The sequence below is a fragment of the Humulus lupulus genome, chromosome 1 (genome assembly GCF_963169125.1).
Source record: "Humulus lupulus chromosome 1, drHumLupu1.1, whole genome shotgun sequence".
In the NCBI taxonomy this organism is placed as follows: domain Eukaryota; kingdom Viridiplantae; phylum Streptophyta; class Magnoliopsida; order Rosales; family Cannabaceae; genus Humulus; species Humulus lupulus.
This window is the reverse complement of record NC_084793.1, coordinates 141,454,637-141,467,567: the sequence shown is the minus strand read 5'-3', so window position 1 is coordinate 141,467,567 and position 12,931 is coordinate 141,454,637. Positions and strand designations below refer to the sequence as shown.

The 12,931-nt window shown below is 35.0% G+C and overlaps 1 protein-coding gene across 3 annotated transcripts; it reads left to right on the top strand.

Annotated features, from left to right (window-relative positions):
- The first annotated feature begins 285 nt into the window (after positions 1–285).
- Positions 286–5,929, top strand: LOC133798476 (uncharacterized). 3 transcript variants are annotated; one of them, XM_062236770.1, is made up of 12 exons: positions 286–710; positions 888–1,012; positions 1,280–1,358; positions 1,790–1,876; positions 2,187–2,303; positions 2,599–3,030; positions 3,163–3,569; positions 3,885–3,984; positions 4,084–4,143; positions 4,232–4,318; positions 4,478–4,606; positions 5,109–5,929. In XM_062236770.1, exons 2-12 carry the CDS (start codon positions 927–929, stop codon positions 5,412–5,414), a joined length of 1,890 nt encoding a protein of 629 aa, XP_062092754.1. In that variant the 5' UTR covers positions 286–710; positions 888–926; the 3' UTR covers positions 5,415–5,929. The 3 variants fall into 3 exon arrangements, with proteins under 3 accessions (XP_062092754.1, XP_062092762.1, XP_062092745.1); XM_062236778.1 differs by having other exon boundaries at positions 877–1,012; XM_062236761.1 differs by lacking the exons at positions 286–710; positions 888–1,012 and having other exon boundaries at positions 1,055–1,358.
- Positions 5,930–12,931: the final 7,002 nt, after the last annotated feature.

Below are 12,931 nucleotides of genomic sequence, written 5' to 3'. Positions count from 1 at the left end.
TTTATTTGGGTAAAGTAATCGTACCAACTCTTGAACAAATATGTGGACTTAGATACGATTTGTATTGACTTTTACAAGATTGATTAAGTCACCACTTACTAGTTAGTCTATTCAACTAAATTTAAAGAGAAAGATATCTCACTAGCATCATTAACCAGCTATTACTGATCAAAGTTACCATAAAATTAGTGTCAAGCATTTAATTAATCAGGCTTAAGCAATTGGATGAACCAATGCCACGTCCTTCACTGTTTAAGGTGTTGTACTGTAGAGTGTATGCATGACTGTGTAAAACAAAACCCTGTATCTTGTCGCTATGTTCCTCTTTTTAATGGTGGAGCTCTACTTTTGCTCCTCATTTCAATCAAAGCCACGAACTGGTTTTTTGTAACTTCTTTTAATGCAAAATGTCAAAAGCCCACCATAGCAAAAGCTTAAAGTTGGTATAGCTTTCTAAGACAAGCGACTGGTCAAACAAAATTAATCACCTTTATGAGCACTATGTCCTTTATATGTATGGTATGGACGTGTAAAAAATCAGGATATTCTACTTGTACCACAATTATTTTTAGTTGTATCACACGAATCTCAAGAAAACACGAAATGGGATTTCTGGGTTTGAGTTAGATAGAGCTGTGAAACACCCATTTGCTCCTTTAAACGCCAGATTTGGTGCACCTTTTCAAGGGAAAAACAAAAGCCCATCTGCGGTGAGTAGTCCTACTCTGTCTGAGTGGGGTTTCTGTTTGGTTATAAGCAAGTTTATGCTCTTGCAATTAATGTCGTTTGGCTGTTTCCTTTGTTTTGGGGCTTGTCTCTGTATAATCAATTGTCAATATTCCATGCTGGCTTATGCTGCAATTAATGCTGGTTTAGTGAATCTCTAGGTGTGGTGTGGGGCTAGTGCCAATTTTTGTTATGTTATTATGCATGAAATAAAGTGGTGGGGTTATAATTTGAAGCCATTCAAGCTCGTGGAAGCAAGAGCCTCTAGGCATAAGCGTTCTAAAAGGTATTTTTTTCATACTATACTTTCTACACATGTTTTTTTCTTTCTTTCCTCTGGCTTGTTTCTTTGAACTAGAAAATAAAAGAAGGGGGAAAACGTATGAAGATTGCCTCAATGAATGTATTGGTTTCAGCAATTGGGAGGTTCTGACCAAGATTTACCTTAATCTCTCGTCATGTGTGACGTGTTCTTGGATCTTCTTCTCTATAGAATATGCAAAAAAAAAAAAAATCAGTTCTTTAGTTATTTAACTAGTGCTGTTATTTTCAGCGATAGTGATCCACTTAAAAGGAACTCAAAGTGGGACAAAATGAATACCATCCTGGAAGCTCCTTCCCAAGTCAAGATGGTAATATATTTCAGGACCTTTTTCCTTTCTCATTTCGGTGCATTCTGGACATTCTTTTCTTTGTGGACATCATCTTCAATCTCCCATTTGCATTAAAACAAAGACAGAAAATGTTATTACCAGTGTGTGTGTGTGTGTGTGTGAGAGAGAGAGAGAGAGAGAGAGAGAGAGTAATTTATGTATATATTTTTTTATGTCATTCAATGCGTTAATTATGGAAACTTGTAATGAAACATTTTTCTTCACATGTTTTGATTTGTTAAAGCCTAGGAAAATCTTAAAATATGTGCAACCATATTAATTACATATGGGTTAAATGAGCTCTCTTGTGAAGGAGTGAGACCAAATTCTTGCTCATTTATAAGTCTGGTCAGGTACAGTCCAGTGTAAGACCATTTCTCCTTACTAGTATTCTCTTTTTGCTTTTATAGAAGGAGATGGTAATAAGGGAAGACTATGCCGAAGCTAGGAAGAGGAAATCCTCTAAACCAAAGGTTCAGAGTTCTTTAAATCAGGAGGTAATAATCCTAGCTTTAATGAGATAATTGTTGGGCTTGTGAAGGTCTTAACTTTTATGGTTTGCGAAGAAGAAGCTTATGATAGCTTACACATGTACTGTATTCATTCTTGTTCTTTGTGAATATGTTGATTTGATAAAATGATACATGTTTACTAGTCTAGTCATGTATGGCTCTAGTCCCTTGCGCTCATGGTAAAGAATGTGTAGTTCAGGGAAATTGAGTTCTTTTTTCAATCTAAAATGTGGTGTTATTTTCCATCTGCGTATTTATAGTAATTGCAGGTCTAAAATCTTTCTCCCCTCGTCAGGTTCTGAAGCTTCAGAGGCAATTAGAGGAGCAGTTAGCTGTACGTCATGCATTGGAAAATGCATTAAGTTATCAGCCATTGTCACATGAAGCAGCAACTAATGAATCAATACCAAAGGTAACCATCAATTGTTCTCTACAATGTGATAGTACTAATTTGAATGCTCTCTCTCTCTCTCTCTCTCTCTCTTTTTCCTTCTGTGAATAGAGTCGAATCACTACGGAATTACAACCTGTAGTTGCTCTTCCTTTACTTGATGGATCCAGAAAAGAAATAACTAAGCTTTATAATTGGTTGGTTTACTAGAGACCATTGATGTTTTCAAGTTGTTTGAACAGTCTTTTACTGCTTCACCTTTTTAGTCATCTATGTTCACGGGCCAATATTTGATATTCCTTTTACTTTACTTCAGCCTACCAAGGATCTAATAAAGGAAATCACAGTGCTAGAACTGGAAATTCAGTATTTGGAACGATATCTTCTCTCATTGTACCGGAAAACATTTGATCAAAAAGTGTTGTCAGTATCAACGATGAATGGAAGACTTAATTCAGTTTTGAGCACAGATAAAGGAATATCTTCAGAAGCTTCTTCACAAGATGTTATACCCCAAAAAGAAACTTCTGTCATTTACTCTGGGAGTCTAGTGTCTCCTCGGAATTCTCTTGGCAACTCGCAGGAATGTGTGGATGCATGGGAACCAGAGAAACTGCTAGATTCAAGTATCCATCGCAGTCACTCCTCCCTATCTCAGCGTTCAGCTTGTTCATTTAGAACTTCACCAAGGAAATTTTTAAATAAGGCTGTAGATTCATACCACTCTTTACCTTTGTCAATGTTGGAGGTAATTTAACAAATGAAAATTCAACTAAAGATTAACAGGCTTTAGTTATGGATACTGAGAGTAGTACCTATAATTGGTGATTATGCAAGTTATACGGCTCACTAATGCAAACTTTCCTTATTTCTTGTACAGCAAGCTGAGAGTGCATCCCCAAATGCAAATCTGGCAGAGCATTTAGACACTTGTTTCAGTGATCATGTTCCAGAGACACCAAACTGTCTCTCAGAAGAGATGATTAGGTGTATCTCAGTCATATACTGTGAACTTGCAGACCCACCTTTGATCAATCAAGATTACACTTCCTCTCCTCCTGTTACATTCTCCTCTTCAATATATGAGGCCTCTTCACAAAATCAGAATGAAAAGTGGAGCTCGTTGAGTAAAAAGTTACCATTTTTCAATTCACATCATGATAGCCACTTTCACTTTGAGGGGCCAGAAGGACTTGGTGGACCTTACTGCAGAATGCTAAAGGTTCAGTGGATCTGTAGAGATGCTGAGAAACTAAAAGATGTTGAGAACATGCTACAAAAATTCAGGTTAGCGATCTAATTGTTCAAAACCTCAGTTTTTTTTTTGTATCATCTCTCATCTTGTTTTGGAGTGTCATTTCATACATTTTGATATTTCTAAAATTGGCATACTGTCATTTCATACACCAATGATGCTGTTAGTTGAGTTCTAAAATGGGCATACTGTGAATTTCTTTTATGTAATGGAATTTCTGCATGTGTGATTTTCATGTAATTCAAGATGGAGCTTCCCCAAGACTTTGTAAAGTTGTTCCCTGGTTTTCTTCATTGATTCATACAAGTTTCTTGCAAATCTTTGAGGTTGGAATTATTTCTTGGCAGGTCACTTGTCTATCAGTTGGAAGATGTTGATCTCAGAAAGATGAAACATGAGGAGAAGTTAGCATTTTGGATTAATGTTCATAATTCACTAGTAATGCATGTAAATATCTAAAACCACCAATTTAATTGTTGCTTCTATATCGCAATTTTTGTTATAAAGTATCTGATTAATATTCGTTTGTTTTCAATCATTTTATAGGCATTTTTGGTTTATGGGATACCACAGAATAGTCTTAAAAGAGCTTCTTTACTACTAAAGGTAAACTGTGCTTCTCAAATAAAGTTTGAATAAGAAAAAGGTAAAGAATATAAACTAACTATTAATTATGGTCTTGTCTTTGATTCAGGCTGCATACAATGTGGGAGGTCATACCATTAGTGTTGATTTGATTCAGAGCTCTATGCTGGGATGCCGATTGCCTCGTCCAGGACAAGTAAGCTTCATTTTCTTTTCTAGATTAAACCTTATTTTTCCAATTTTTTTTTTGTACTGAATCTATTGCTGATTGATACTTAGTGGTTTATATCTTGGAATCACCTATGCTAGTTCATACTGTTTTGTTATGACTCAACTAACTCACCTTTATCTCCAGTGGTTGAGGCTACTGTTTTCTTCAAAAACCAAATTCAAGGCTGGAGACGCTCGAAAAGCTTTTGCCATTGAGCATCCTGAACCTCTTTTACATTTTGGACTATGCTCTGGAAGCCAGTCTGACCCTGCGGTAATGGTCTTTATTCACTGTCTTGTATAACATACATAATGCCTCTTTTCTAATGTCTAGGCTACTTCAAGAATCAAAATAGTTCGTTATTTTTATTGATATTTTTAAGAGTTGTTTTTTCTATTTTGACTTCTATTCTGTTCTGTGCATAGTTCAAGAAAATGAAAGAAAGTGTAAGATAAGATACTTCCCGGAGGCTTTCTAGCCATGCTAAAAAATAGCGATTCTTATCATTAAGTGATTTACATTTCCCGGAGGCTTTTCCTTCCATTTATTTTAATGTTTTTCAATCACTAAATTTTTATTAAAAGTATGTTCTGTGTTTTTGGCTAATGTTAAATCTAACCTGACTGCACAACTACAGCCCAATGAAAGTATATTTCTTTTAGAAAAACACTTAATAGCTCCTTAACAAGAGCTGCTAGAAGAATTTTCCACTTCATAGCTTTTAATTAAGTACTTGTTACCAAGATCTATCTCAAAGTTACTTTTGCTTGTTTAGGTTCGTGTATATACACCAAAGAGAGTGTTTGAGGAGCTGGAGATGGCAAAGGAAGAGTACATTCAATCGACATTCGTTATACAGAAAGAGCCAAAAATCCTTCTCCCCAAGATTGTGGAGTCTTTTGCAAAGGATTCAGGCTTATCTCCAGCAGATTTGGTAGAGATGGTCGAACATTTTGTACCTGATTCTCGAAGAAAGACTATTCATCATCACTGTCAACACAAGAGAATCTGGAAAGGGATTGAATGGATTCCTCACAACTTCACTTTCCATTATCTTCTTTCCAAAGAAGTAGCTTGGTGATCGAATGCCAAGGATGATCCTCTAGTTGTACCATTGCCACTCACTTATGTGTCATGGCGGGGGGCTAAGCATTTAGTAAGGCTCAAAATGAGTGAATGACAGATGAATCACGACTAGACTTTTCTTTTTTGGCAGCAGAAGGATGATCAAACCGGCTCAAGTTGGTTAAGCTTGAAAGAATACCTGGAAATGGAAATGAATTCAAATTGGAAAAAGAAGGAAGAAAGAGAGAGTGTAGCATTGACTTGTAAATCAAGTAATGAGTTTTGCTCAGTTTAATTCTTGAGCTTGTTTGATCACGAACCTTGATGTCATGGTTCTGATTCTTCTGTCATTCAACATTCGCTGACAATTGATAAAGCAAAAGATTGTTATACATAGAACGGTTATGAAGTTTGTGTAATATTATTATCTTTATGTATATCCAGCTGGTTTTGGCATGGTATTATTACTGAAGCTCCATGTAGATGTAGTAATGTGGATATTCTAATGTGTTATCTAAATCATTTATTACTTCTCGGGTTTTCAGCCCTTTTTATCAATGCTTTAAAAATTCTTGATAGGGATTTTTCATCCACCTAATATAAAAAATATTTGAGGAAAAAATAGTTATAAGAATATCCAATTTTCTTATACAAAATTTGTAAATAATTACACATTTTTTGAGGGAAAAAAAATTCAACTTTCTAAACAGTACAAGGTTTTCATAGCACATCTCAGAAAATTGCGGGGAAAATCTTCCAAAATTGGATATGTGCAAAAGAGGGAGAAAGTATGCAGGATTAAAATTTTCCATTATTATAGAATCTTTTAAGTTATTTTTTTTGTTGTCTTTTAATTCATTTAATATGTTGGTTATCTTTTAATATATGAGTTAATTTTTATGTTATATTATGATAATTTATTATTGTAGTATTATGTGGTAGCTTATTATTGTAGTTACTATTTAGTAACCTATTATTGCAGTTAATATTTGGTAACGTATTACTATAATTACTTTTTAGGAACTTATCTACTTATGTAATGTTTAAGATGTTTTTTGGTTACTTTAAAAGTTGTTTTAAAATTTATTGAAAATAACTTTTTAAAAGTAGCTTTTGTTTTAATAAAAAAAAGTATTAAAATAATAAGATGTTTGGTAAGTATTAAATGTACAATAATAAGATGTTTGGTAAGTATTAAATGTACAATAATAAGATGTTTTAAGTTACTCATTAGCTTGGTTGTTTTTAAACTTGTATTTACGCTTGAATTTCATTTAATTTTTGGTTAACCATGTAGAGAGTAACTAAGTATATTGTTTAGGATACTATTTGTTAATAAAAACTTAATTTTTGGTGACTAGTTAAATTGGTTGTGTTTTAAATTTTATATGTTTTCATTGTAGTTGATTTTTGGATAACAAAATAAAAAAGTAGTTAAAAAGTTACTTTTGAAGCATTATAATTCCACCACAAATCCGACCCCTTTAAATCTTTTTTGGTAATAGTGAGAAACCTAGGCTTAGCATATACCAAAATGACTATCGAAATATAGGGTGTGTTGGTACCGATGCCAGAAAATACTTCTAAAGTGGCGAATATATCCACAAATTTGTCGGAGAGCAACAACGATTTAAGGGAAACAGGTGATTAGGTTTTGTTCCTCTTGAATTGCTGGCTCTAATGGTACTATGCTCTAGCCTTGGGGTGGCCGGAGCTCTCTAAAAAATACAGTCAAAATTTTGCCGATTTCACTTGTAACCAGTGCTTGTGCTTGCTTCGACATTGGGTCCAATAGTGAAACTATGATGTCAATCTCGTTGGCCAGTGCTTTTCTTGAGTGGACGACGCGTGTGGAGTTTGGAGTTCCGGCAGTTAGCTTTGAGCAGCAAAGTTGTTGTGCATGTGTGTGAGAGAGAAAAAAAGAAAGAAAGAAGAGAGAGAAGAAAATAAGAAGAAAAAAGTTGAATTTTTGGTATATTTGTAATTGAAGCTTGACAAAATATTTGTAATTAAAGTTTGGTTCCTTATATTTGTAGATAGAAGTTAAAAAAACATGCTAGATGTAATTATTCCATCTTCGTAACTCTTTGTAGAGTATTTATAATATTTATTTTAATTACCCATAAAAACTGAGGTAGCGTCAAATAAATAATTTTACTCAAAAGATTTTGCATAGTTAAATATATATTTATGAAGTCTCAAGCATATATTCTCTGGTTCAGATCAATATTTTTTTAATAATCGATTTATGTTGTACTTTGCTCACATTTGACATCCTTAATTTAATAATAACATTAATCAAAAGAAATGTTGTACTTTGCACATCCTTAATTTAATAATAACATTAATCAAAAGAAATGCTGTACCAGTAAATAACTGTTCTCCAACTCAGCTTGGGAGAAGTTATGTGTTTTTTGGTAACCCATTTTCGTTGTTGGGTGCAGCGAGTATAAAGTCAACAAGAATAAATAATCGGCAAAAATGATATTAAGAATTTTACGTGGTTCATCTTATTGTTTGGGCTACATTCACCGGACAAACTCCGAACATTTTTCTTCTACTAATACAGTAGGTATAATGAGAGAGTCTTCTCTAAAGTATTTGTAGAGGTATTACAATGTCGAGATTAACTCAAAATAGTGGCACTCAAAAACTCCAAAAATATATAATCTCTCAATATTTTGTCACTCACCTTTTGAGAAAAACTTTTCCACAGTATTCACTCTCTCCCAAATCTCAATTAGAGAAGTCTTTCTTCTCTTTGTTTTGCTTTTTCCTTGGTGAATTGTTGCCATACATACATACATGTGAGCCCTCAATAATGGAGGAACCCACTAATAATCAACCTACTAACAAATGTCCCTCTCCTGAATTTATAAAGGGGCTCCATCATTCCTGCAGCTAGACGACAAAACTCAAAATTCTGTGTGGATCTTCTCTAGATGAGTAGCTTCTTCTCCAACATATCTCTAATCCAGTGATATCGTACATCAATATGGTTGATCTTTAATGGAATGAGGAATTCTTCCCAAGATGAATAGCACTCTGGCTATCACAAAATAGTTGATATCTGTCTTGCAGAAAACCAAGTTCGGCTAGAACTTCTTCATCCGTAGCAACTCTTTACATGCTTCCATCACAGCAATAAACTTTGCTTTAATAGTGGATAGCACAACATATTTCTATAATTTTGAATGCCATGAAAAAGCTCCCCCTGCAAACATAATCGGGTAACCTAAAGTGGATTTTCTTGAGTCTACATCGGCAACCATATCTGCTCATGTGTATCCAACTAACTCAGGTATGCCCTTTCCAAAACACAAGAATATTTTGGAAGTGCCTCAAATATACTTGAACCCATTTTACTTATGTGTATCCAGGATTTGAAAGGAATCTACTCACTACTTCGATCGTGTGAGCAATATCTGTTTGTGTACACACCATGGCATACATTAAACTTCCAACCGCTGAAGCATATGAAACATTTTTCATCTCTCCCTTCTCTTCAATTGTAGAAGGACTCCGCTTGGAACTCAACTTAAAGCGATTAGGAAGAGGACGGCCAATTGCTTTAGCCTTGTCTATATTAAATTTTTGAAGTGCATTTTCAATGTACTTCTCTCATGACAATCATAGTTTCTTGGTGCCTCTGTCTCTGATAATCTTCATGCCATGAGTATGCTTTGTTGGTACTAAGTCTTTCATGGAAAAATACTTGCTTAACTGCTTTATTAAGTTGTCAATTTTGAAAACATTTTGGCCAACAATTAACATATCGTCCCTATAGAGTAAAAGAACGATGAAATCACATTAGAGAATTTATGCAAGAACAATGATCTGAAGTAGTCTTCTTATAGCCTTCCTCTCCCATGACCGACTCAAACTTCTTGTACCATTGTCTTGGTACTAGTTTTAAGCCATAAAGACTTTTCTTTAATCTACGACATAGTCCTTTTTTCCTTCTTGCTTGAAACCCTCTTGCTGCTCCATGTATATTTCTTCTTCCAAATCACCATGTAAGAAGGTAGTTTTGACATTCATTTGCTCAATCTTCAAGTCAAGACTTACTGCTAACCCTAACACTATATGAATGGATGTCATTTTTGTTGGGAATGGTGCCCTTAAAGCATATGTAATGGACAATATTTTTATGAAATAAATAGATTAAATAATTTTTTTATATATATTGAATGTTTTATATTATTGTTTGGAAAATTTTATTTAAATATCAAAAAGTTTCAAAATCTATTAATTTGAGCTCAATCTTGTATTGGTAAGAGATGATTAAGATTGAGAGAAATTAATTTAAATAGTTCACAGTAAAACAAAGTTATATGGAATCATTGAATTAAAAATTATTAGTACGGTATACTAGTATTATCAATACATGTAATCTAGATCCGAATAATTGATGTGGTAAGACATCTTAGTGGAAGGGCTTTATATAATGAGGTTATATATAACTTGACTAAATATTTTATTATTACTTAATTAATGTTGTCTTATCATAAAGTATTAATTGAACATATCAATAGATGGTCATATAAAAATTGATCTAAATCCTAAAGTTACTATGAACTCATGTTTATACCATTTGAGTCATTTGATTCACTCGTTATGGTTTGTCAAAATGATCAGGCTGAAATTTTTTGTTTTGGGGACTTATTGGTGTAGAAGGTTGGGGACATAGTATACAGATAAGGAATCTATACCTTTCCTATATAGAATTGAATAATGGTTTCCTTAAGGGTTGAATTTTGGAACTAAATGGTTATTGAGCTCAAATTCATAAATCAGTTTATGAATTAACTATTCACTAGTAATGTCAATGGTTGTTGTACCTGAAAAACACGAGCTAACATGTGTTGTACGCGATACAACTGACAAGCATTTAATGAAGCTTTCTTTTATTTCCGAGGTCATGGTATAGGTTCCCTGATGCTTAGGTTGGTCTAAGCATATGTCGACAAGGGATCGAAGAGATTGCTTAGCCAGAACTCTAGGTCGCCTAGACATAGCTTGACCCAGTGTTCAGAACGACTTATCTTGGAACCCTTTAGCTTACATCTAGCTCGCGGCCAACATACGGAAAGGGACAAATTCGGATCCCTAAAGACTTGGGATTTATATCCGTATTTAGAATATTGTAATCTTGCGTGATAAATGTATAATATCATACAATCAATGTATTAAATATAATTAAATGTAATATTAGAAAGTTACCCAAACATGTCCATTAATCCACTATAAATATAGAGGGAATATACAGGAAAAAGGATCGAAATTCTTATATACCGAAACTCTAGAGAAATTGTCATAAACAATTCTCTTGAGAGAAAAATAGTAATAATACAGACTAATGGACTAGGTGGACATTAACCTCTAAACCATGTAAAACTACTTGTGTTCTTTATTTACGGTTTTGTACAAGCTCCATACTCTTTCGAATTTCTTAATTCTAAGTTGATGAAAAACCGTGTCAATAGTTTGGTGATTTCATTTAAAGAAAATTTGGCTTAAATTTTCATTTTGGAACTCTTTTTGAAAAATGGTGGTAACCAGAAGATCGGTGCGCATGAAGAAAAGTCAAAAAGGCCTGCTGACCAGAAGGAATACCGAGTGTCAAGCTCCGCTGGAGAGGGTACTTCTAGACGTGCTGGGAAACATCTCGAGATCAATGCTAGAAACAACCAAGATACGAGCAGATCATCATCACAACCCATGAAGGTCTTTACTCTACATATTAGGTGAGACTGGTTGAACAGAAGAACAGAGAACTCGAGAACTAGCTTGCTCACACCAATAGGAGCATCGATGAAGTAATGTCTTGGCTACCTCCTTTAACTGATCCAAATATTTGTAGGAGAGCTAGTAGTTACCAAGGGACCAGGTCGCGCAGACGTAGCTGCGCGAATGTCAGGCGTTCGGTTAGAACTGTTACTCACAGTACCGTACCATCGGGGCAAGTTCCTGGGAATGAGCGACCTGATCAAGTTCCCACCGAACCCTAATCCTATGTACTTGACCACCATTAAAACAGAGAATGCTCAACTGAGGAGCCACCTTGCCTAGTCTAATAGGAGGATAGGCGAGAACATGGCTTGACTACCTCCTCCTACAACCGACGAGAATGTTGGAAGGAGGCAAAGTGGGTCCCACAAATCTCGGTCCCACCGAAATAACCAACCTAATGTAAGTCGTTATGTCAGAACAACAACACCAAGCTCTGTGCCCTATGAACAGACTCCTAGGAATAACCCTCCTGCTTATAACCACAGGAATGGACAATCGGCTGACATTCACAAAAATCAGCCTAGCCAGGCAGGGCGAGCTGAGACCACATCGAGAAGGCTAGAGATCCATGTGAATAAACCAGTGCCTCAGCCAGCCGCTCATGTACCATGTAATAACTCTTTCTTGCCACCAACTCGGAAAATCAGAGTAGACAATGGGTGAGCCAATCTGGTCCGCCCAGATGGGACACATATTGCTTCACTAATAAGGCATCCTCCCTCACCTATTCGTCATCCAACAGCACCACACCCATAGGGGAATGCTTTAGGATGCAAGAACGGAATGAGACATTATATACCCATAGAAGACACATATGCCTCGCGATCTCGCGCTAATAATCCAGCTCCTCAACCTTAACCACGAGCGGTAAGCTTCATGGATGGTAGTTATTGGATTGAGAGCCATCGTGGGGCCAGGACCAGGAATACCCATAACACGAATTCCCATAGGCACAAAAGTGATTCGAGAAATCAGTTAAGTCCAGCTCAAAACTTGTGCTCCAATCCACAGTTCGACCTGTGTGATCATCTAAACACGCAAATAGGACAGTCAGCTCGCTATAATGATATGAGCTATACTCAGAACAGAGGAGATCCGTCTATGGTGTTGGTAACTGGTTTACCATGTGCATAGTGGAAAGCACGGGGTATTGGGCCCAGAGATTTTAAAAAAAAATTATTTAAAGAAACTTTAAATAATTGGATCCATTAACAAGCAATACATTAATCAGAGAGAAATAAAAGATGAGGGTTTACTAGTTGAAGAACTAACAAGAATTGATGTGTGTCGTATGTCGTATCAAATTTTAATATATTTATTTCTTATTACTCACTAAATTATTAGTAAAGTGGTAGTAAGGGTCAAACCCACAATGACTATTATTCAATTTATCATTCAAAATTAAAACAAGAATTAAATAGGGAATTTTGTTTCAAGATTTAATAACATAAAATAAAGTAATAAACAATGAACAACAGATAATATGATTTTAGAAAACAGTTAAGAATTATTCTCCACCTTCGACAATCAATCTATCAACAATGACAAATAATATTCCCTATTCCCAATGAAACTATTAACCCCGCAGATAACACTTAAAGTAATCATTTATCCCAGTTTCCATATTACAATTAATTAAAGCTAAGCGCTCTTAATTAATATTTTTTACCAAGCAATAAACCCATTAAGCATGCGATCTATTTAACCTAGGAGAAGCATTACATTCAATGGAAATAAGTT